Below are 21,752 nucleotides of genomic sequence, written 5' to 3' on the forward strand. Positions count from 1 at the left end.
TCAAAACACGGGACAGATGTTGAGCAAAACCACATTTAAGCATTGTCACAAAGTGCCATTTTTTTCAAATGATTGGGGCACATCTATTAAATAAAGTGCAGCTACAACAGCTTCTACATGGCCAGGGCATAAGGAAATATTTAACCAGCCAATTGTAGCCAATTAACTTTGATCACGATGACTGCACTTGGGATCTCAGTCGCTTGTCTTTTTGGGGGAGTATGCATATTTTCTTTCTCTGTCTCCCATGTTTTTTGCTCGTTCTTGGGCTTGCTTCATGTAGCACAGCCGAACATGGTGGTGAGTAATGAGACTTGGCAGGCCGGCCGCAGATCTCTTCACACTTAAGTATCAAACAAAACATTTCCTCTCCTGTGAGGTCAGCATAAAGCAGGACTCTGAGGAAAAAAGCAGGGCCGGTGGGATCAGATTCACCGGGAGAAAATTGTTAAGGCGTGGACAAAAAAACCTGCAAATATAAAAAATACGATACATTTGTGGACAGTTGCTTGTAAGTTGGGTTTGACATTTGAATCTGCACACAGGGTATGCTTCATACCCATGCATGAAGTGTGCGTCACATTTGTTGAAACAAATGTGACGCACATTTTTCTCCACGCCTGATCCTTCTATTCCTGTGCCCCAGGGGAAGATTTTACACTAACTGTACATGAATCAGGGGGGCAAGGGAGGGGAGGTGGCAGGGATTTCATGCTGTGACGGAGGGGGTCTGTGGTGTAGTGTAGGTGGACAGCGACACCAAGCACACAGCATGACACACAGACAGAGCAGCCACAGAAACACTAGAGCCTGACAAATTGGACTAGCTGCCATGGGAGTGGGAAGACAGTGGAGGTGGGGGGGCAGGGCTGGTGACCCAGGAGACTGACAGCGCATGTAAAATTCATGCCATCGCTTATGGGATAGATTACTAAGAGATTAGTAAAAAAGGATCTACGCTACGTAACAGTTGCTTCTTTTACTAAAAAATTCTCACACCCAGCACATCCACTCCTCTGGCCACTAAAATCATCAGAAAGTAAACAGAAGGCAATTGTGCAGAAACAAAACATACCAGAGTAAAACACACACAAACAGACTCACCTCTAAGTCGTTAAAGAATAAGTGCGTGTCGGCCAAGTTGAAGATCATTTCTTCCATCCTAAGGCCTAACGATACAGATGTTGGCGGGTCCTACAGAAAACAGACAAAACTAATTAAATCAAACCAAATTATTCTGAAATAAGTGTGTGTGTATACACTGTATTTTTGAAGAAGCAGATGAAGCAATGCAGAACAGTAAATAATGAAGTTCCCTGCAAGTCTGTCAATTAACACAAAAATCCCTTTAAATTCTACAGCAAGGTATTCCCATAAAAGAAGACATTAGGCGCACTTGAAAGTTTCAGTCTCTGTTTACGACCCTCTGAAAGGGACCAGAATAGTCATCAGAAATGCCACAGACAGACAGAATGAACCGAGTAAAACCATGCCTGTTCTTGGGAGGGGCAGTTAAATGGAAGAGCCGGGGTCACAGCCTCATCGTAAATAGCCCATTCTCCACATAGTTGTCCAGATGCATCATCTGATTGCTCTCTACATGATAAAATACGATTCCCTGTAAAGGTTCTTTAGTTAACCGACAGTCACTCCGTTTGTTCAAAATTAAAACTGCAAAATAATTCAACAGTTATATTAATCCCTATATCAGGCGCAACTACAAATTCCTCCTTAAATTGTGATCTCTGTCAGCAATGTGACACGTGCTGCAATGGTGATATGGCTGCACTGTCTGTAAGATAATACCAAGAGAGGAGTGAACAACACTGTAAATAGTTAATGAGCATGTGACAATGTGTGCAGTTTTCCTTTTAAAAGGTTAACGTATAGGCAAAATGTCATCAGATCATTCTCACATGAACATCTACAAAATTATAAACCCTAATGACTGTAATTGTAATGAAACTTCTTATGATTATAAAATTGTCCATTGTTTATTGTTGTTTTACTTTTGGATTTTCATATATATTAATATTACTATTAATTAAATAACTTGAGAGATATGTTTACATTCTTTTTTTGTGCTTGTTTGTTTTCATACATATTGAATGCCTTTTACATTTTAAGTCTCAAATCAGCAGAATGTCCTCAGCAAGTAAAGGACAAAGTGAAGACAAAAGCTTCCCGTGGAGGAGGTTTTCCTGCAGCTGGGTGAGACTTGTATAAGAGACAAGCCAGGCAGGACCAGAAGCAGGGATTAGAGAGTTAAACCACCTAAAGACACACCTGAGCTTTCTGCTGATTAGCTGTCACACCCCACAATGCTTATGTTTTCTCTAAAATGACAGAGTACAAACCACACAAGGAGAGCTCAATTCCCACTTCTAGAGGCTTTCTCCTTCCTCTTAACCTCCCAGTTTGAACCAATCTTTCAGTAAGAATTCATCAAAAATAATTAGCCTCCCACATGAACAGGCTACCAGCTCCCTCTTCCCAACCTCTGGCGCTGTTGGGTGATTCACTCTTATGGACTGGTTTGGTGGGAAAAGGCTGCCTTTTCTGCACAAGTGAATCCTTTCCAATTAAATCTAAACAATCAGTCAGTGAGGGAGTTAAGAATACAAGCAGGTCACTGCTCCAGCACCACCTGTCCTGAGATGTCAGTGGCTTTAGGGGGACGCCAAGCCTCCCCCTCCACCCTCAAGCCCCTTACCAATAACAACCCCCATCCCCACCCACTTTAAGCTCTCGCTCTGGCCAGCCCAGTACCAGCACAGCTGGCCTTAACCATCAGCTTTATGGGGGTGAGCTGCCTTGATGCCAATTAAAAGAGCTGATAAGAACAGCAGTGTGTTTATGTGTATGAGGGAGAGAGAGAGAGGGAGAGAGAAAAAAGTCAGAGAGCGCGCGGGTGGGAGGTCACAGAGAGTGAGCGAAAGTGTGGATGTGCACTCACTCAGATACACATCTATTTATAGCAAGTTTAGAGCAGCTAGGAGGGAAAACTGTTTTGTATCTTTTTTGTTTATGCCTGGCATCAATGAAAGCCAGAAAGGAGGAGAAGGGGGTGGAATGGTTGTGTTGGTTGTTAGTCTTAACTTTCTTTTCTAAGGGAGTTTATAGATCTGTATTTCAGATAAGGGCATGGCAGAGGGACAAAATCATGGGTTACAAAGTGAGTAAAATGGGCAGAGAGGAAGAAAAACAGAGAACAAATGAAAAAATCCAGAGCGAGTGGCTCTAGTTAGCTGTCGCATCCTATATGAGCTCTGATGGAATGGGCCATTATGGAGTTTCAGAGCAGCACACTGGAGACCCTATGTGTGATTATGTGTGTGCATGGTGCAAGAGACCCTCATGACGGAGCCACAGCTCCCTAAGCATTTAGCTCTCTCTTTACGCAGCAGGCAGGGCTGGGAATAAAGTAAATAAACAGTAAAGGGTCGTGGGGCAGCCCTCTTTCACCCCCAAAACAAAACACTACCCCCATCAAACACCCCTCATACCAGAACAAAGGCACAGAGCATGGGCTGCAGACGCTAAGCTCTCTGACATAGGAGGAGTAATATGTCATTTTCAAAAAAACAAAAACAAAACACTGCTCTAAAACAAAATTAAAATAAAATGCATATTAGTTTATGAATTTCATATTAAAGTCAATTTTTATATCTAGAAGGGGAAAAACAGACAGGATGATGTACTTTAAAGGAACCTATGACCTCAATATAACCATGAGAAAAGCATTCTGGCTTATTTCCCAAATTATTTGTTTTGAAGGTTTAAATTTAGAGAAGCAATTTACATGAAACAACAAATAGAAAACCCTGGAAAAGTAAACTCTTCATTTCATGAGCACACAAAGTTACATGGGATAGAAATGACCTTTCGCTATAATAATAAAAATATGTTTGTTAATACATACATATTTGTTGAGTCTTAATTAAGCCAGGTTTGGCAGAATTTCTAAGCTCTAGTTTGAGTTCTGGCTGGGCTGTATTTAGTGGACTCACTCTCCTGCCAGGGTCTCCAGGGAGATCCCTGCCTGAGAAGGATGGATTGAGAAGCACTTAATTAAACTAACAATGTGGCATTTCTGAAGGAGAAAGGAACACTCAAGATGTGTCAATAGACATCCAGAGTGCAACTGTTGTGAGCCCCTACAGCCGGGCCTGGACGGGCCATGCAGAGCCCCCCAACAGCTGCAAAGAGCAGTCAGGTTTTTGTCAGATCTCATTGGACTCGTTTAAAAAAATAAGAAGAAGCAATTATCTATACATTGAGTTCTGCTCTATCGTCTCACTGTGGGGTTAGAGCAAAGTGAAATCTATCCTCTGCCCCCCTCCTTTTAATATTCATGCATTTTGCTGATAAAGTGAATGGCTACTGCCAGAGTCTGATGTCACTCACCCGTCCATATCTGTTGGCATAAGAACCCGTAAGCAAGGAATGGAAAATGATGATTGTTTCATCTAGGTCCCAGATGAAAACTCGCTAGAGAGATGGGGGGCAGAGGTGGGGGAGAAAGAAACAAAGAAAAACAGAGAAAAAAAGAGGCAAAATCAATGGTGCACTCTGTAGGGCTGCAAGGTGATCCTCCTGGTCAATAGGCCAGGAGCGTATTCGTGTGCCACAGGGACCAGGATCCATTTGCTTGGGTTGGTCACCGCAACACTTCTCTCACCACCCCACTACACACTTTCCACCCCGTGTCCTTTACATTAGAGTAATCAATAGTGACAAACTAATTAACTAGATATGTTAACATGCCATGATGTCAGTGTTTTAATGGCTGCTATTATCCTCAGTCAAATTAATAACATATTAATGAAGAGTCCTCGAAATTACAGCAAGTTTATTTTGACACATGGTCACTATCAAAGTGGGCAATAACACCACTGTAAGCAACAGCTAGTGAGCAGTCTTCAGTGCGTGGTATATATGTAATACGTATCTCATCAGTGATGACTCACTTAATCACATGCCTTATTGTTTATTTATACGATATACAAAGCTCTTTATAGATGATATGCGTTTAGTGATGACTCATATATTCCACAATGCATTAATAATGCATTTAAAGTTAAGGAATCATGTCTTTAAGTATTAATGTCCATCAAGTGTTAAAGTTGGTGTGGCAGCCATATAGTAAGTGGATTAGTGTCCATGTGTCTCAGACAGGGCGAGGCTGTCTGTCGCCAAGGTAGCGGGTTCACCCTACCTCAAGGTCAGAGTCGGGCGGCGGTGATGGGTTGTTGTTCCTTCTTCCACGGCCACGTGACTTTCCATCCGAGGCTCGGCGCAATCGATCTGAATCTGAATCTTTAATGGGGGTTGATGGACTGTGGATCGTACTGTACTCTCCTGAAAGGAAGGAAAGAAGGAGGAAGGGGAGTATTAAAAGAGCGCACCGAAGACGAGCTTCTATTTGCTTTTAGAAAAGATGTTTAAAGGGACTATTTGTCTTGATGGAGGACAGACAGCATCCTGCAGGAGACATAACTTATAAGACTGCAGGTAACAAGCATGCCATAAATCAGATGCAGAACAAATAATAAAGGCTACTGTGCGCCATACTGATTTAATAAACAAGAGGTAATGGAGTGCATGTCAACTGGAAATAGCTAAAATGTCCTTTATCTAAATTGAATGATGGAAGTATGAAATTATATTTAGTTAAAGCCAGCTGTCTTCAGCGTGAATGATGACAATTTCAAATGCAGTCATAAAATTCTGAGTGGCTTATAATATACAATCTCAGTTGCAAGATGATGCAATAATGTCACATGAAATTATGGAAAATCTTACATCTGATTTCTGTTTTATCTCACCACTAGATGTAGTGGCTCAAACTGTCCTGTTCTTATGTAGTGGAAGTGAACATTTTCTCTGCTATGGAGAGCAAATTCCAAGAGACACACACCTCTTACCAGAATCAAACTGGTGATCTTCAGGTTATACAAGGCAGGTCTAGCTGAGGTTTAATTCCTACCTGCAGGGTTGTCTGTGAGGGCTTGGCTGGTGATGCCAGTGGGTGGTTCCTGGAGGGTGTAGGTAGTGGTGGTTGAGGGCGTGCTGGGGCTGGTGTTGTTACTTGTCATGTAGGGTGAAGTGTAGGGTGAACTGTTATAATACTGAGCATACTGGCCCTGGCCGAAGGCTGGATAACTTGGGTAGTCCTGTGGAGTGAGTAGGGTAAATTGAAAAAGTTGATAACTTTTAATTAGTTGATTAAAGTGATGGCATTTCATTTAGTCAGACACATGTAAGGGAGTAAATTGCAACCAAAAACTGCTTGAATTCTTTCAGGGGAAGAACACTCATGATTTTCATTTCAGGATACAGACGATTACTTAGAACAACTTTTTATTAACCCCTATTGTACTTTTCCCTCTAAGAGCACTGTAGGGGTTTAGTGTTCAGCTTTTTCCTTTAATTTGACACAACTCTGTAGGTCACTTGTGTGTCAGTGTCCCTCAAGGTTTCATTGAGACATCTTCCCAATAGTGATGAAAAGAGACGTTACACACATGATGTCATACACTCCAAACTGGACAGCACTGGAGTTTCTGTTCATGGTTTGTGGAAATGGTGCTGTGGTAATGGAGATGACAGAGTTAAAAGAGACATCATGTTCAAAATTTCTTTGAAGAATTTGTCCTAAGTTCACTGCATCTTGTTTAACATTATCATCTCCATGGCTAGTTCATGACTTTTAGGGAATCCTTTTCTTAAATTCCCTTTTCTTAAGTTTCTGTCCAAAAGCCTGCCCAGTTCCAAGCATGCAAAAGGCTGGACTTATTTCTAAGCTGCTTTCCAGACAATGGCTCATTTGCTTGTCTGCAAATGCAAATGGAGATATCTGATGGCTCAATCGCGTTGTGTTCTTGGGCAAGACACTTCACCCGTTGCCTACTGGTGGTGGTCAGAGGGCCCGGTGGCGCCAGTGTACGGCAGCCTCGCCTCTGTCAGTGCGCCCCAGGGTGGCTGTGGCTACAATGTAGCTTGCCATCACCAGTGTGTGAATGTGTGGATGACTGGATGTGTAAAGCGCTTTTGGGTCATTAGGGACTAGTAAAGCGCTATACAAATACAGGCCATTTACCATTTTATCCTTACTAGGACCAGCGTCATAATACTGCCATCGTGACTTTTACATAAGTATTACCAGGGTGCTCACTCAGACACAAAGTCAACATGTTCAGAGAAGAAGTGCATGTCTGAGCAGGGATACATAAAAAAAAGAGTCAAATGGAATGATATGTTCAATGCGATGTTAGAGGGAAGATTTAGATCAAAACACAGAGGCAGACAGAAAGACAAAAGGTAGCAGAATTGAAGAAAATAACTAGGTGGTTTGGCAGGGTAATCTGAGAAATGCCCTGCACCAGTGTTGCTACTTTACAGTGCAGATTCCAAAAAATAAATGCAAACACATGTTCTGTTCTGTCCTACATCTGGACAACGATCTGTCTTGTTTTTTTCCCCTCCTCCTTTCCTCTGTGGCATAATATACATGTGTTGGAGGAGGTACGGTAGATAAGCCTGTGTACAAAGCTTTTGACATTGTGAATGATTTATGTCTGAATGTGTCATGGGTGAAATGTAGCATATTGAGTACGCATGTTTCATGAAGATTTCCAAGATCAGTTCAAACCTCAAGTATAAAATGATAGCTGCAAATTGATACCAGATTAGAGGAATAAGGAGATAAGGGAGAAATCCGCAGCTACCTGTTGCGTGCTGTTGAAGCCAGTTGAGTTTGTCAGGGAGTTATTTCCTGTGTACAATCCTGATGTTGTTGTGAAAGTCCCACCTATGAGGAGAAAAACATTGGAACTTTAAGTTATGTTACATGAAAAGACAAAATTAAATCTGCAGCAGTGTAAATAAAATGGTGCATTGTTAGGAGGGGGAAAAAAGATTCATCTTGAAACAACTATTTTAGTAGGTGAACAGAGGGAGGCCTCAGGGAGAGCTCCAAACAGTGGCCTTATCTTTCTGCTCTTCCTCCCTTATCTGTGATTGGATCAGGCCTGATGAATGACAGTGCAGAGGTGGGGGGGAAAACCTGCTTCCAAGCCCGCACAATGCGAAGAACACAAGAGACTGTTGTGTGCGAGTTACCGAAGGGTGGCGCGTTGAGTAAAGGGGGTGGAAACGGTGGATGCACTCTGGACGGGACATGAGTAGGAGGTGGGGGGTGGGGGTATAGTGACAGAGATGTATATGAAAAGAGGGTTGAAGTTGGGGTGAGCAGCTCTGGCATGGTGTGCTACTGAAATCCAGCCCTGATGAATATGTATGCTTCTCCTTTCCACTTGTTCAAACTATGGTTCTTCTGGGTAATTAAATCACTCAAAAGGGTCAATAGTATCTAATGCCCTAATATCATACATGCTATGATTTGTAGCATAGGACAGCAGCAGCTGTTGGGACACAACATCTCTCCTCAGTGGCCATCCACCTGTACTGTCATGTCAAGTCAGAGAACAGCAGGAGGGACAGTTTAAAGGGGTCATACACTGGTAGAGAAACCAGATCCTAATTCTTGAGATAACAGTTATTGTGACGATTTAAAGAACTGAATCTGTCTTCATTTGCATATTTCGATCCACAAATTAATATTAATTAATAAATGTTACTTCTAACTGTTAAAAAAAGGAAAAGAAAGAAAGAGAATTTGCCAGATTTTATTGCCCAAGGCTTAACAGCATTAAACTGAACTCAAATATTTATTTAATCACAAACAATGACTGCGAACTGGTCAACTAAGTAAAACTGGTTTATCCATTATAAAGATGTAGTGAGGGGGATTCCCATTTGAGCAAATGAGCAACAATCGTGTTTATAAAGAAGTTTCATTGCAAAATACTCATCGGAAAAGCTGTGAGTAGGGGCCACGATGTGTTGATGTGACTTTTATGTGCAGATTTCTCATCAACTCAAGTGTAATTCATTCTTATCCAAAATAATGCAATTAAGAAATGATTACTTGTGGAGTTTAGTATAAGCAAATTATTCTGCCAACAGTGTAATGCACACATTAAAATAAACAAAACTAAAAATCGAGGGTTTTGGTCAGTTCTGGTCACTCTCTCTCACTCTCAGTGACAGATGATTCAGTTTTAATTAATTAATTCCAAATGAATTGTTAAAAAACATTGAGCCCAAAAAACAGTGGGCTTTGTACCTCATTTCTGTCCATACAAAAGCAGCTTGTTTGTCCACATAGCCGTAGGGGACACAAAAAGGGCGCCGCCATATTCTTTAAACAATTTCTTTACCTATAACCGTAGTCATCCTACCAAGGCCAAGAAAGTATCCCACAGCTTCAGTGAAAACGAGGCAGGAGATAGATTTACTGTTCCTAAATGAGGACGTAATTACACCTTTGTTGTCAGACACAAACAGAGGGAGTTCCTTTCATCCTATGGTCATTGGCCCCATCAGGAGGGCCCTCCCACACCGTGACAAACATGAAGCAGCTTTCAGAAAGGGGGGAATGATTAGGGAAGTTTTTCTGTGTGAGTGGAGGGGAGTGTGTGTGTGTTTTGTGTGTGTGTCTTTTTTTGGGTGCGGGGGTGATATGGCAGTGCATCCAAAGCAGCATGAAGACATTGAGTTTTGACTTGTCAGTTAGCTACACTTGCAGCACAGTGGCTAAAAGATAAAAAGAAATACCTTTAAATTACCAGAATTTAATAATTATTTGTGCAGCATGTGCAGTTTTTACCTCCAGCATGTTTTACATCCCGGTAATTATCAGCGTTGCTCTTTCTTTTCTTGTTTAATATTTTAAGGGGAAGGAGATACGTAAAACTTTCCTGTGTTCGCTGAAGAAAGTTCAAAATACTGCGAAGGTTCAATTGAACAATAAGACAAAAACAAGGTGCAAAGGCCGCAAAGAACAACAAATTAGCCTAATGCACAGTTCAAACAGTCATAAAAGCTCTCGCTGGCAGGTTTGAGGGTTGCTCTGTGGAGAACAAGGAGCCACATAAAAGCTGAGGGGACCCCCGCTAGCCCGGTGAGAATGAGCCCATGCTGTTTGGAGTGGTGGTGCTGGTTATAGCAGGGAGAGAAAGAAAGGGCCTTGTGGTTCCCCGGGGGGCATGTTTTCTCTCCCTCCCCCTGTCCTGCTCCAGTTAGTTCACTCACTCAGGACCAGACATCATCCCTCCCTCCTCTCCTCCTTCCCTCCTGCCTTCTGGCTCCACAATTGGAAGTCCATTTGCTTTGCTTGATCAGTCCCTTGCCATGGGCTATGTCTATCATCAGTGCACAATATTTGTAGCAGAAGTTTGTATGCCCCACTTGGGAATAGCCTATCAAGTCCAGATGGGGCTCTCCTTTTAAAAGGCAACCAAGGCTTCAGCTTCTTCAGCTCGCACTACCATTGGGACAGAATGCTGGAACCCAATTATTCACCTAATTAGCATCTGCTCAGCACCACCATAAAAACAATGCCTCTGTCTGTTTACGCTCCTCTAATATTTTTTGCCATTTTCGGTACTCCCTGAAATGCCCTACAAAAAAGTGCCCCAAGTGTCCACTTTATGATTTGGTACCTTGACTTTAGCAACCACACAAAGCTCGATCGCATCAGAGATGAAAGCAAAGAGCAAAAAACATTAATCTAATCGTCCTCTGCCTTGACAGCTGGCCACAGGCTGGTGGCAGCGACACTGAAAGAAAGGGGAGTATCAGATGTGGAAAAGGAGTCTTTGGTTGGGACACCCAGGCCTGAGGCACATTGCCCAGGCAGATCAATAGGCCGGAGAGAGTAATGATGATGGTGTGGCGGAGGGCCAGAGCCACAGTTAGAGAACCCAGGGCCAGAATAGTGGTCAATCTGTCATCTTACATGGCTGTCAATTACTAATGCACTTAACGCTAACATGGGGGAAAAGATAGGCAGAGATAGCTGAAGAGAGTGAGGGAGAGACTGAGATAGACGGAGGTTAAAAGAAAGACAGAGTAAGAGCATAATACTTAGAAGATGAATGGGAACATAATACTGTCATCATGAGTTAAACCACTAAGGGCAGGATAGCAGCTTGTGCACTCTGCCGCACATGCTCTGACTTTTGTTCCTGTCGTTCTCTTTCTGCCTCTCCTTTTTTCAGGTGTGAAGTGTGCTCCAAAATCTCTGAATGTGGCCAACTGTATTTGGTTAAGAGGCGTGGAAGAGAGGCTTCCCCTGCCACATCTGCTGCTGAGCTGGTGTTATTTATTGTGGGATGTTCTGGGGGCTTTTCAGCAACATGTGGAGATATTTCAACTGTCACACTTTAGATATTACAGGAGAGAATACAAAGACTGCAATAGCAGCTAGCTTGCTCAGTGCAGAGGCTTTCTGAACCAGAGAGAAGCAGAAAGAGTGTAACAGATACAGTCCACTGGGCATTAGGCCCGATCTACATTTAAACTGCATGGCTGGAGAGAAAGAGCACAAAAAGGGGGAGTGTAGGGTGCACAACTCATCTTAATCGGTTTCAAGGGCATAAATCTCTGTGTTCTCAGTTCTTAAACAAATGAAAATATGATCACAGGGAGAGAAAAAACAAAGGCTGGGGAGCGACATGGCTGCTGCCTCCTAAGTGCTTGCCATTTTTCCATCTGTGTTGATACTTTTAAGAGAGGAGAGGAAAGGAAGGCAGCCGTTGTGGCTGCACAAAACACCGCTGGGTTGCAACCACTATCAAGGGTGAGGGCGAGGGCTGTGCTGTGAATAAGTCTTCTAATGTAAAAAAAAAAAAAAGTAAAATAAACCTTATTTGAAAGGGCTGAATATAAAGACAGGATTTTGTGCATTACATCCAAAAAGAGACCCACTACAGAAATAGCAAAAAAAAAAAAGAAGTTTGCCATCTATTTCATATGCTGTTGGGTTTAAGTAAAATGTATTTCATCTTGTGGTGTGTTTTCTAACGCACAAATTCAAACTTTGGAAAAAATTGGGAGAAAAAGCAAAGAATTCACAATGATGTCCTCACCCTGCATCTGGTAGCTGTAGGGGGCCTGTCCTGTCTGTGGTGTTGTGAAGCCAGAGCTGTAGCTTAGGAAGCCTGTCTGTCCCGGGGATTGGGACTGACTCAACCCCCCCTCCGTCTTTATGCCTGCCCACAATGGACCTAAATCAGTTAGTGACACCAGATCGGTTTGATGCACAGACAACAGTCAACACAGTTTTAAATTACACTGGACAGCAAAGGGACACCACCTCTGTCTGTTAGCATAACACACTAATCACAGTGGATGACTGGTGATTATCTGTTACTGATTTTCATCATTTGTTGTTTGGAAATTTTATCTTGCGCTGAGTTCCATCACTCTGCACAACAGCACACTACTTTGCTCGAAAACCAAAACGCATGTTTGGATTAGGCTTGTTTTATTTTATGATTTTATTAATAACTGTTATTATCATTTAGCAAAGGTCACATGAAAAGATGCACAAGTAACAAAACATTCTGCCCGTGTTTGTGAGCTACCCTGACCACTGTTTTGGCTGAGTCAGTCACAATGTAGTCTCTATGCGACGGCAGATTGCAGGACTTTATTCAAATAAACAGTGTAAATTCCTCCACATATTGGAGAGTCTTGTGGGGTCAAAACACTCCAAAGACTTAGGACAAATAAAGTCTACAGTAAGCGATGTACTCTATGCTTCTCTTGCGATGCCAGAGGAAACCAGTTCTTGTTTTCAGATTTATATCAGTAATCTTTCTGATCTATCTGAACAGCTTCATAAGCAAATTTTCTTCTACTGCACTGCAAGAGAATATGCAGGCACTAAACAACAACTCAGCATCTCTGTTGGTTTTGGTGTACAGGAGGAATTCTGGGAACATGAGCAAGGTACTTTTCCTAAACTTCATGAAGAAAAAAAAATTAGTTGTGCATTTTCAAGACTTTGGGTTAATACAATTTCAAGAACTCTGACATTATTAACAGACTCTCTCCAGCAAGAGGAGGCAATCATTTGTGTTAATCTTACCATAAGCTGGTATGCCATAGGGCTGGCCAGGCTGGGGGTAGCTAGCATAAGCTGCGGCCTGCTGCATTCCTGTGGTGTACTGCGCCTGTCCATACGCAGCCATATTTTGGGATGAAGGGGTAGGAAGAATATGCGGATATGTTCTGCTATTTGAGAAAAGAAACAAGAAACTAGAGTGAGAAAAGGAAGGCAGGAAAAGTGAGGCCCGTGTTTTACCCCCAAAACCATAACACAAACTTTGCTAACTGAGAAATTCCTTGTGATTGAGCTACTTCGTTCTAAACAGCCAGCCAAGCTGTAAGATAGACAGCATAGCAAAGCTCATATACATAGTGAAAGAACAATAAATGGCAAAGGAAATTTTTGCAAGATAATAATTACAACAGATTTCAGAGTGCGCTGGCTACAGACACCCATGCAAACAAAGCCAGTCAGAAAACCCCCATCTAGCAGAAGGATCTAATTAAAGAACGAAATGAAGTTGGATGCTGCTTATTTTTTTACAGAAAAATAAAAGAAACCTTACTTGGAAGGGTAAATCTGTGGAGAGAACTGGTGCGTTTGTCTTGGGCTGAAGTCACTGGTTCCAATAGCTGAGGAGAGTTAAAAAGAAAAGAGGCAAGCACATATTTAAACATTAAGAAATAAGGTAAATATTATCTTTTGCCAACAGAACTTCTGGATTCCAAGGAAACAGTAATTACATTGCATTACTCTATTTATTTTGGTAACCTTATTTAAGGTTGAAAACCGGAGAGTTATAATGAAGCAAAATAATCAGGTAAAAACATCAGGTCCTCCTGCTGACCCACGTATCTCTGAGATACTTCTGAGCCGCTATGACAAACACTGGTGTAAGCACACACACACGATGGCCTGAATCAGTCTCGGCTTGTGGCTTAAGATGCTTTGGGTCTTTCTAGCCACAGCCATATCTGAAGTGACGTCACTGATTGGAGCTAATGAGTGCTACTCGTTTCATCACTGATGAGTATATGCTTCACCGGTGCTCTTAAGGTTGAAATACAAGCAACTTTACAAGATTTTTTTATTTTGAGTGCAGAAAAAATTATTTAACTCTAGATTGCCTTTGTCAGTCATGCTGTATGAGGCTCTGGCTCTCTGTGCAATAATCAGGGGACACTCAAACTCACTCCACCCATCTTCAATTTTGTACATATTTGTACAATTCCCCGCCTTCATCAGAATAACTATAATATGCATTCACTTGTAACATTAGTTCTAAAATTACTACACTAATTATAGTTGTGGGGTATGTAAAATTGTGCAATATCAGCTGTCTCACTCCATTTTCCTATATAGTGTTAGAGGGTTTCTCCCAAAGCCGCCTCACAGATCACCCCTTCTTCAGTCAAACTGTGCAGGTGAGAGTAGGTGATAGGTAGATAGGTGCAAAGTTGAGAAATAAACTGAGACAGAAACATTTTTTAAGCATCAGACTGCTATTCATGGTAAATCACAGAGATGCTGATTTTTAAATATGCCTTTTGATCAACACAAAGCCCTACTTTAGATAAGACAGGCAACTTTAACACAAAGCTGCTAGCAAGCTCAGATTAAACTGAGAATTAAACTAGCTAGTGCGGTTTTAAGTCAAACAACTCAAAATGTACTTTGCATTCTGACACATTCACAGCACAGGGTTCATTTTTCCAGCTTGTCAAATAACAACAGTCACAAAAGTAGTTTAATATCTATAATTTGATTATTTGTAGAAAATCCTCCCGGTTACTGTTGCTGATGCGTGTGTGCATGTGCACCCATGTCAACCCACAGAGCACGTGTACGTTAACAAAAAATATAAATTTACTTATAGGACTCTGGTAAATAATTCTGAATAGAAAGAAAATCTTTAAAAAGTCAAAGTGGAAGAGCTACCTTGAATGGTGTTTTGCAAATTTAAACTTTAAATGTTAAAAAAACGCAAACAATATTAGTCATATTGAATGAAATCAAAATAAGCTAATAAAATGCAAGAGATAGCTGTATAAATTAAAATCTGTTAAGCTTGACAAAATTATTCAGTTAGTTTAAAACCAGAATAATTCGGGGAAGCAACAATCTCAGTCTCGGCATTTAACTGTACCGGAGACGCAGTTTTAAAACATCTGTCTAATCGGTCGTGACATGTAAAATAAGGGATTTGGTTGCGGGGGGGGGGGGGCGCTAACTGTATGTAACTGTAAGCCCAAACCCCTCACACACGTTATTAATATTGAACACTTTTCCCACATCAGTAGCACCTGCCACTGGACAAAACTTGCTCTTCTGAAGAGCGCTTTGGGTTTCCCCCACGGAGGATATGGGGTATAAGATTACTAAATTTCATTAATACTGTCAGAGACAAAAGTCATGCTGTGATTTATGTCCTCCGAGCATATAGTATCAAGCATTTAGTTAAACGGCTTAGGAAATAAAGGCAAATTAGCAGCAGGTTAATACCATGTACAGCTGCACGTAGTGCTATTAACAAATGTTTACAGCAAAGATTTACTGCAGATGGTGGAAAAAGAAACCCCCCAAATTTTAAATAGTTATAATTCCTATGATAGTTCCAACAATGCTTATCATACTCTGCGGCCTTTGTTTTATTTAACAATGTGTTTATGTTAGAGTGTGTGTGTGTGTGTGTGTGTGAGTGAGATATTTCCTTGCTGAAAGGAAGGTGTGAAAAGCCTAGGCCGATAGGCCGATTGGGTAACAGCCCGTGGAGATCGAGGGCCACTGGGATAGCGCGTCACTCCACTGGACAGACAAGCTCAGTGCATTACAGGTCATAATTCAGTCCTCACTGACATGGGAACCAGTGGAGTCAGGACACACACACAGGTGCAAGCAAGCACAGCATATATATATGCTGACAGTTGAGGTAGATCCCCTTGTTCTTAAACACACTATCACACAAAAACACACATTGTAATGTAGTTTTAGCTGGAGGGACATTTCCCGGGTACCGGCTTATCAGTCAGTCATCTCTATGCTCATCTGCTGTGTGTATGAGAGAGAGGCAGTCGGACACACATTCACACACATTCACACACACACACACACCAAAACGTCTCACCTGATCCTGAGAAGCTATCTAGAGAGGTGTCTGCTACTGAGGTGGCGATTTCGGTGCTGCTCATTGGTTCTGTTTTAACTGCAAACAAAGAAGACACATTCTCAGCAAGAGCACCACATCAATGTCAGGAAAAAAGGAAAATCTTGTCTCACTACATTAGGCTTCCACATTTTCACAAACAAAAAATACTTTTTTGGAAAAAAATAACATTTAATAAGTGTATTGCATGTAAAATAAGGTCAGCTAATTTAAATGCACAATACATTTGCAGTAGTCTTAAGTACATGTATTACTGAATTGTCTAATTATTTTTGGTAGCTAGATTTTCTTTTGATCTCTTGTTATTTATCTTTCAGAGTGACAAAATAGAAAAGATCAAAACCGCAATAGGAAAGTTTTTATCTACTTAAAAAAGAACCATGAATTAAACTTTCATATGAGAGTGGATTCTAGTAAATGTAAAATACTAAAGCTTTCTATTATTATTTTAAAGAAAATAACCTCCTGACATATCAGTACTTAGATGTGGGATGAATGAAAATAAGTGCAGTAGATGTGCGTTAAAGTCGCTGATAAAAAGCGATACGCAAGTACGACTGAAATGTCAAGGAAATATATGGTGTATAAAATCTTTTTAAGAGGGTGGGGAACGCTGTTTGACCTTGATGCTATTATACAGCTCAGCAATAGATTTGCAAAGACAATTTCACAGCTATCTGACAGCTCAGGATTCTTTGAAATCTATCCATTTCACTTCAGGCGGGCTGAAGGATTGTTTTCTTCCTTTTTTGGAAAAACAGATTGACAATGTGGGCAAAGGAGTCATGCTCAGTGGAATCCCTCATGGTTGAAGAAGCCATTTGCTGTCATGTTTTACATGTTTCCACTATGCTTGCTCAGTGCAGGAACATATGCTGACAAAGGGTAGTTCTTTTCAACAGCACACTGATGAAAAATAGTGGTAAATGCATGCATAAACTAGCATTCAGGTCACAGAGCACACAATAACCACTGTATTCAGGAAATCAGCATGGAACAACCAAATTAAAAAATTAAGAATTATAATGCTTATAATGCTTATATGCAAGTTCACAGTACGACCAATCACTAACAATGAACTCAAGTCAAGTCTGTGTCAAACCATGCTTGAAACAGAATGCCACAAAAAATAACAACAAGTACCAGAGTTTCTGAATGAAAGGCACAATAGTTGAGGCGATTTTATAATGTTGCAGCTGGTAAATAGTAATATAATTTTAAGGGGAGATTTTAAAGAATACAAATTTCTTCATGAGTCAAGTAGATGGTTCAAAATTACAATGCGTGCTTTCAGTTGAGTTGAAACAAACAAAAAACACAAAACACCAAGTATTGTCCTTTCATTGGCACCAACAGTAGACAAACCTGCAGCGGACTGTGAGTTTGAACCTAACAACCAGTCTGCAGTGGTAAGCATTGTGATGTTATCACCTATGGGAAAGACAGAATGGCAAAGGAACACATGACAGTCTACATCATGACTACAGGTCCTGTGTGTCATGAACAAACAAACAAAAATAATAAATTAAAAAAATACTTCTAAAGCTTATCTGACAATGTGGTTCTTTTAATAAATTGATGTTTTATGATTTGGGGACGACTGCTTCACTAAACAAAGGCTCAGATTTGAAGCACAGGTGAATCGCCTGAGTGACTATAACAATGTAGAGTAGAAACCAAATGCAAAGTGCCATCATTTCCATTTGTGGGCTTTGAATAATTACATGGGTGCTTAAATAAACAGCTAATAGTCACGAGAAAACGACCAACAGAGGTACTGAACTGTGTTAAGGCTGAGAACCAGCAAATGTCAAATGAATCCACGCCCCATTTTAGTATCTTGTTAATACTATATTACAGCAAAAGTGTTGATAATATATCCTAAAAAACTTCTAAATATCAGTTCAACACTCACGCTGGCTTTATTGCTGTAAAGCATCGATACTGTGATAAAATCCTTTTAGGTTTACTGTCACAATTTTCAGTTATTTTAGGAACTTTAGCAAGCATTAAAAGAGAGAAAGGTAAATGTACGCACAACAGCACTGCACACATACCTTCAGTGCCATTGGGTGTCATGGAATTGTTACCGATGTGTGAGTTGTCAAGGTTGGGACCATTAGGAGATTCACTGCTTCCACTTACTCGGCTGTGCGGACTGGCTAGATCCTGCATTTCCATAGACCTGACGACACACACACACACACACACACACGCAGGCACACATCAAATCAAATTAGATAGTCTGGTTTCAGGGAAGGCGCAGAGCTCTCATGCAGAATTCTGTGTACACCCTCGTGCACGGTATAAAATGGTGAACATGAGAGAGTAAAAAGCACAGTGTATTCCACTGCACTTACAGTAGAAAAATACACAATTTAATGCAAGTTTACTAATTTCTATCTTGCATGTGATATTTTTCTACTTTACTACTTTAAATAAAGCAATTTTTAGGCTGTGCTAAATGCCCAGAAAAAAAAAATTATCAGATTAAAATGAAGGAAGTACACAAGACAAAATGTTACACACACAAAAAAAAAAAAACTGTGTGGAACAGAGTGATAAAATGACTGTTAAGCATTTTGACAGCACAGTTTGAGATTTCTCACTGGCAGTCACAATTTAACGTAATGTGAACGCAAAATGTTTACTCTTAATTTAGTCTGATGCTTCTTGAAACAAAAATGGCCTTAAGTATATATCGTTTTGTGCGATAATGAAGACTGTTAACAGATGCTTGCTGGTTGGAAGCAACGCACAGCATGCCTGTTAAAAACGCAGCACTCTGCTTGATTATAAGAGTCTATGCCTCAGTGATGGGCAGATGAGAAGCTCATGAGGCATGTGTTTGCTCTGGCAAGCTCCTTAATTGTTTCTGTGTTTATACAAAAGACCACGGCACTGAAAACCTTATTCTCTCTTCTCATTTGTGCGCTCAAAGGATCTGATTGAGCACAGACAATGGAGCTAAAAGAAGGCACGAGTGATTTGAAAAAGTATGGCCACAAACTCTACACCCCATTTGTTTCTGCCGCTGCTCCCATTGCAACAGTGAGTTAATGAAATTAGGATAAAATGTTTTGTACATTGTACTGTCATTTTTAATTATATTGCAGGGTTTGGGGTATCTCTGCTATCGACAAACATCGGCCTTTACAAAAGGCCACAAAGATAAATGCTCAAGCAACTCTGAGTAGTCTGAGTGATATCAGATGCCACCAAGAAACAGAATTATGAGATAAAAACATTAAATTATGATATGCATTCACTGGGTTTAAAATAACATTGCAATGATATTATGTTGTAATACTTTCCAGTAGATTTTGGCAGATGTAGTCATTTCTTGGGGTTTAAATCCAAATCAATTATTTATGGGAAATATATATATACATTTAGGCAAAACAGTACACACCAAAAAGGTAATTATAATTAACAAAAAACAGCAACACAAAAGTCCAAGTCAGTCTTCTTCACGCGTGCTCCAGTAATGGAAGCTGCATTGCCTTTTTCCCAAAGGTATATTAATTTACTCCTCCCCTAAAAATATCACACCCGCTAAGCATACTCTTAAGGATGATCCAGAATAAACTGACCCTATTTCTTGCACACACGGCTTAATCCTGTTTTCTTTTCCTTTTGCCAAACTTTTTTGTCATTAACTGACGGCTAAAAAGCCTCCCATCTTTAATCAGTCAAGCCGAGAAATGCCGACAGTTCTTTAGCAGAATTTCTAAAGCAATCTCTGATGCCACACAGAGAGCTACATGTCTCTGATGCTCCTGGCACTGGCACAACTGTGCTCTTACCTGGACCTAGATGGCTTTGAGTCCTCTCAAACCACACTCCCTTTCTTTATTCTGCCTCCACCTGCCCCAGCAGAAACAATGTCACTCCTTGTTATTGCAGCTCGATGTCACAGTCCGGAGCCATCCATGACACAAAAAGGCTTGTCTGAGAAAACATTATTGTTATTCTGGAGCAGAATGGGAAGAGAGGGCTAGCTGGGGAACAGAGGCTCACATTGTCTCGCTCTGAGCCGCAGCCCCGCTCCACTGTTGTTTCCTCCTCCAGGTCCTCCCTCCTCCCTGAGCAAGGGGAGCATGGCCAAATGACGGAAAGGTGATTCATCATTGGTCTACGACAGCTGCAAACTGGATTAGCCCTCCCCCAATCAACATGCAAAGCGGCTTAGCCAAGGTAAGCAGGAAGGGGTGGGGTGGAGGGGGGTGATGGGGTGTGGGGAAGGGGGTGAGGGAGTGTAGGTAGGCAAAGGGGTGAGGGGTTGTGGATAGAAGGGGGCTGAGGGCCAGTAAAGGGTGGGAGAGCCTGCCTACTTTCCTGCTTGCTGCTGCTGGAAGGAAGATGGGACTTGTTGAGCAGTGGCAAGTCAAGCGTGACACCCCTAGCATCTTCAGCAGATCTTTCATCTGCAATTGACACTATCTGAAATTTATCAGCACTCCTCCTCTAGGCATACTGACAGGTCCTAATGACCATCAGGGCTGTCTTCCCTAGGCCTGCCTGTGCCTGGGGCACAATAGAAAAATGCACAACTTCACAGCCGACTCACAATGGCCATGAAAAAAAGAACGGGAGAAATACACACACACTTTCTTTGCGGTAACACAAAGGTTCATGCTTATGTCTTTTTTTTTTTTAGCACACAAAGACACATAACTCATTTCTGTATGTCTGCAAGTGTACACACACACACACACACACACACACACGCTCATGCACAGGGCACTACAGAGGCCCCCAGATGAGTGGCGTACACACACACACACACACACACACACACACACACACACACACACACACACACACACACACACACACACACAGAGCACTTTAGAGGCCCTCAGATCAGTGGTGCATCTCAGACAATGAAAGAGACTGGAAAGGAGAACATGGAGAGCATATGGAGCCACATATGTTTCCTATGACGCTACGAATGCCTCTATTACTCTCCTTTAGCTGACAGTTACATTTTGCTGTCCACTCCCACTCTGCTTGTCTCTCTGCAAACATCAAGCAGAGCCATATACTTGCATGGCTATAACACTATATTAGACCTGACTCCAGCCCACCATGGGAATACAGGGTCTAAAAAAGGTCAAAGGTATTCATATGGTCAGGTAAAAAAAAAAAAAAAAGAGAGAGAGAGATGGAGCGAAAGATGTATAAAGTCTTTTTTCAAAAATCCTGCCATGATTTTTTAATGGCTGACTGTTTACATGAGCCAGGGTAACCTGAGCTCCATGGTCTAAGGTTTTTTTTCTTTTTTTTCCCAACAGGCTTTGCTCTTCACACCGAGGCAAAGCCTTCATGAACACCATTCCAGCTTTACAATTTGCCTTCTCTCCCACTGCTTACGATACAGCCATCTTAGCAAAAATAACCGGTATATTTCATTCTCACACCTCACTTTTACTTTCACAAAGCACAGACAACAGCATTTCTTCCTCCAATAATTTCTTAATACTGAAATACACAAAAAGGATGAAAAAAATTACAACATGAGTAAAATCTATATTTATAGAACAGAAAGAAGAGGCAAAAGCAATGGAGACGAAAGAGAAACACATTTTGCCACAGAACATTAAGAGAGATCACAGAGTTGGGGGA

The 21,752-nt window shown here is 41.3% G+C and overlaps 1 protein-coding gene across 4 annotated transcripts in view; it reads right to left on the minus strand.

Annotated features, from left to right (window-relative positions):
• Nucleotides 1-21,752, minus strand: part of eya1 (EYA transcriptional coactivator and phosphatase 1) — a 62,706-nt gene that overhangs the window by 14,183 nt on the left and 26,771 nt on the right. For 2 of the 4 annotated variants that reach the window (XM_085362954.1, XM_085362953.1), the window contains exons 2-12: nucleotides 18,182-18,309; nucleotides 17,490-17,555; nucleotides 16,086-16,163; nucleotides 13,527-13,593; nucleotides 13,001-13,146; nucleotides 11,997-12,119; nucleotides 7,731-7,813; nucleotides 5,990-6,176; nucleotides 5,219-5,361; nucleotides 4,408-4,491; nucleotides 1,105-1,194 (exon numbers count right to left, since the gene is read on the minus strand). In XM_085362954.1, the coding sequence (XP_085219080.1) occupies nucleotides 1,105-1,194; nucleotides 4,408-4,491; nucleotides 5,219-5,361; nucleotides 5,990-6,176; nucleotides 7,731-7,813; nucleotides 11,997-12,119; nucleotides 13,001-13,146; nucleotides 13,527-13,593; nucleotides 16,086-16,163; nucleotides 17,490-17,555; nucleotides 18,182-18,305 (1,191 nt within the window). In that variant the 5' untranslated portion in view covers nucleotides 18,306-18,309. The remainder of the gene's footprint in view (nucleotides 1-1,104; nucleotides 1,195-4,407; nucleotides 4,492-5,218; nucleotides 5,362-5,989; nucleotides 6,177-7,730; nucleotides 7,814-11,996; nucleotides 12,120-13,000; nucleotides 13,147-13,526; nucleotides 13,594-16,085; nucleotides 16,164-17,489; nucleotides 17,556-18,181; nucleotides 18,310-21,752) is intronic. The other 2 variants (XM_085362955.1, XM_085362956.1) reach the window with 2 other exon arrangements.

Source organism: Diplotaxodon limnothrissa, linkage group LG9 (assembly GCF_057381915.1).
Source record: "Diplotaxodon limnothrissa isolate DT_005_m linkage group LG9, D_limnothrissa_male_GT1.1, whole genome shotgun sequence".
Lineage (NCBI taxonomy): Eukaryota > Metazoa > Chordata > Actinopteri > Cichliformes > Cichlidae > Diplotaxodon > Diplotaxodon limnothrissa.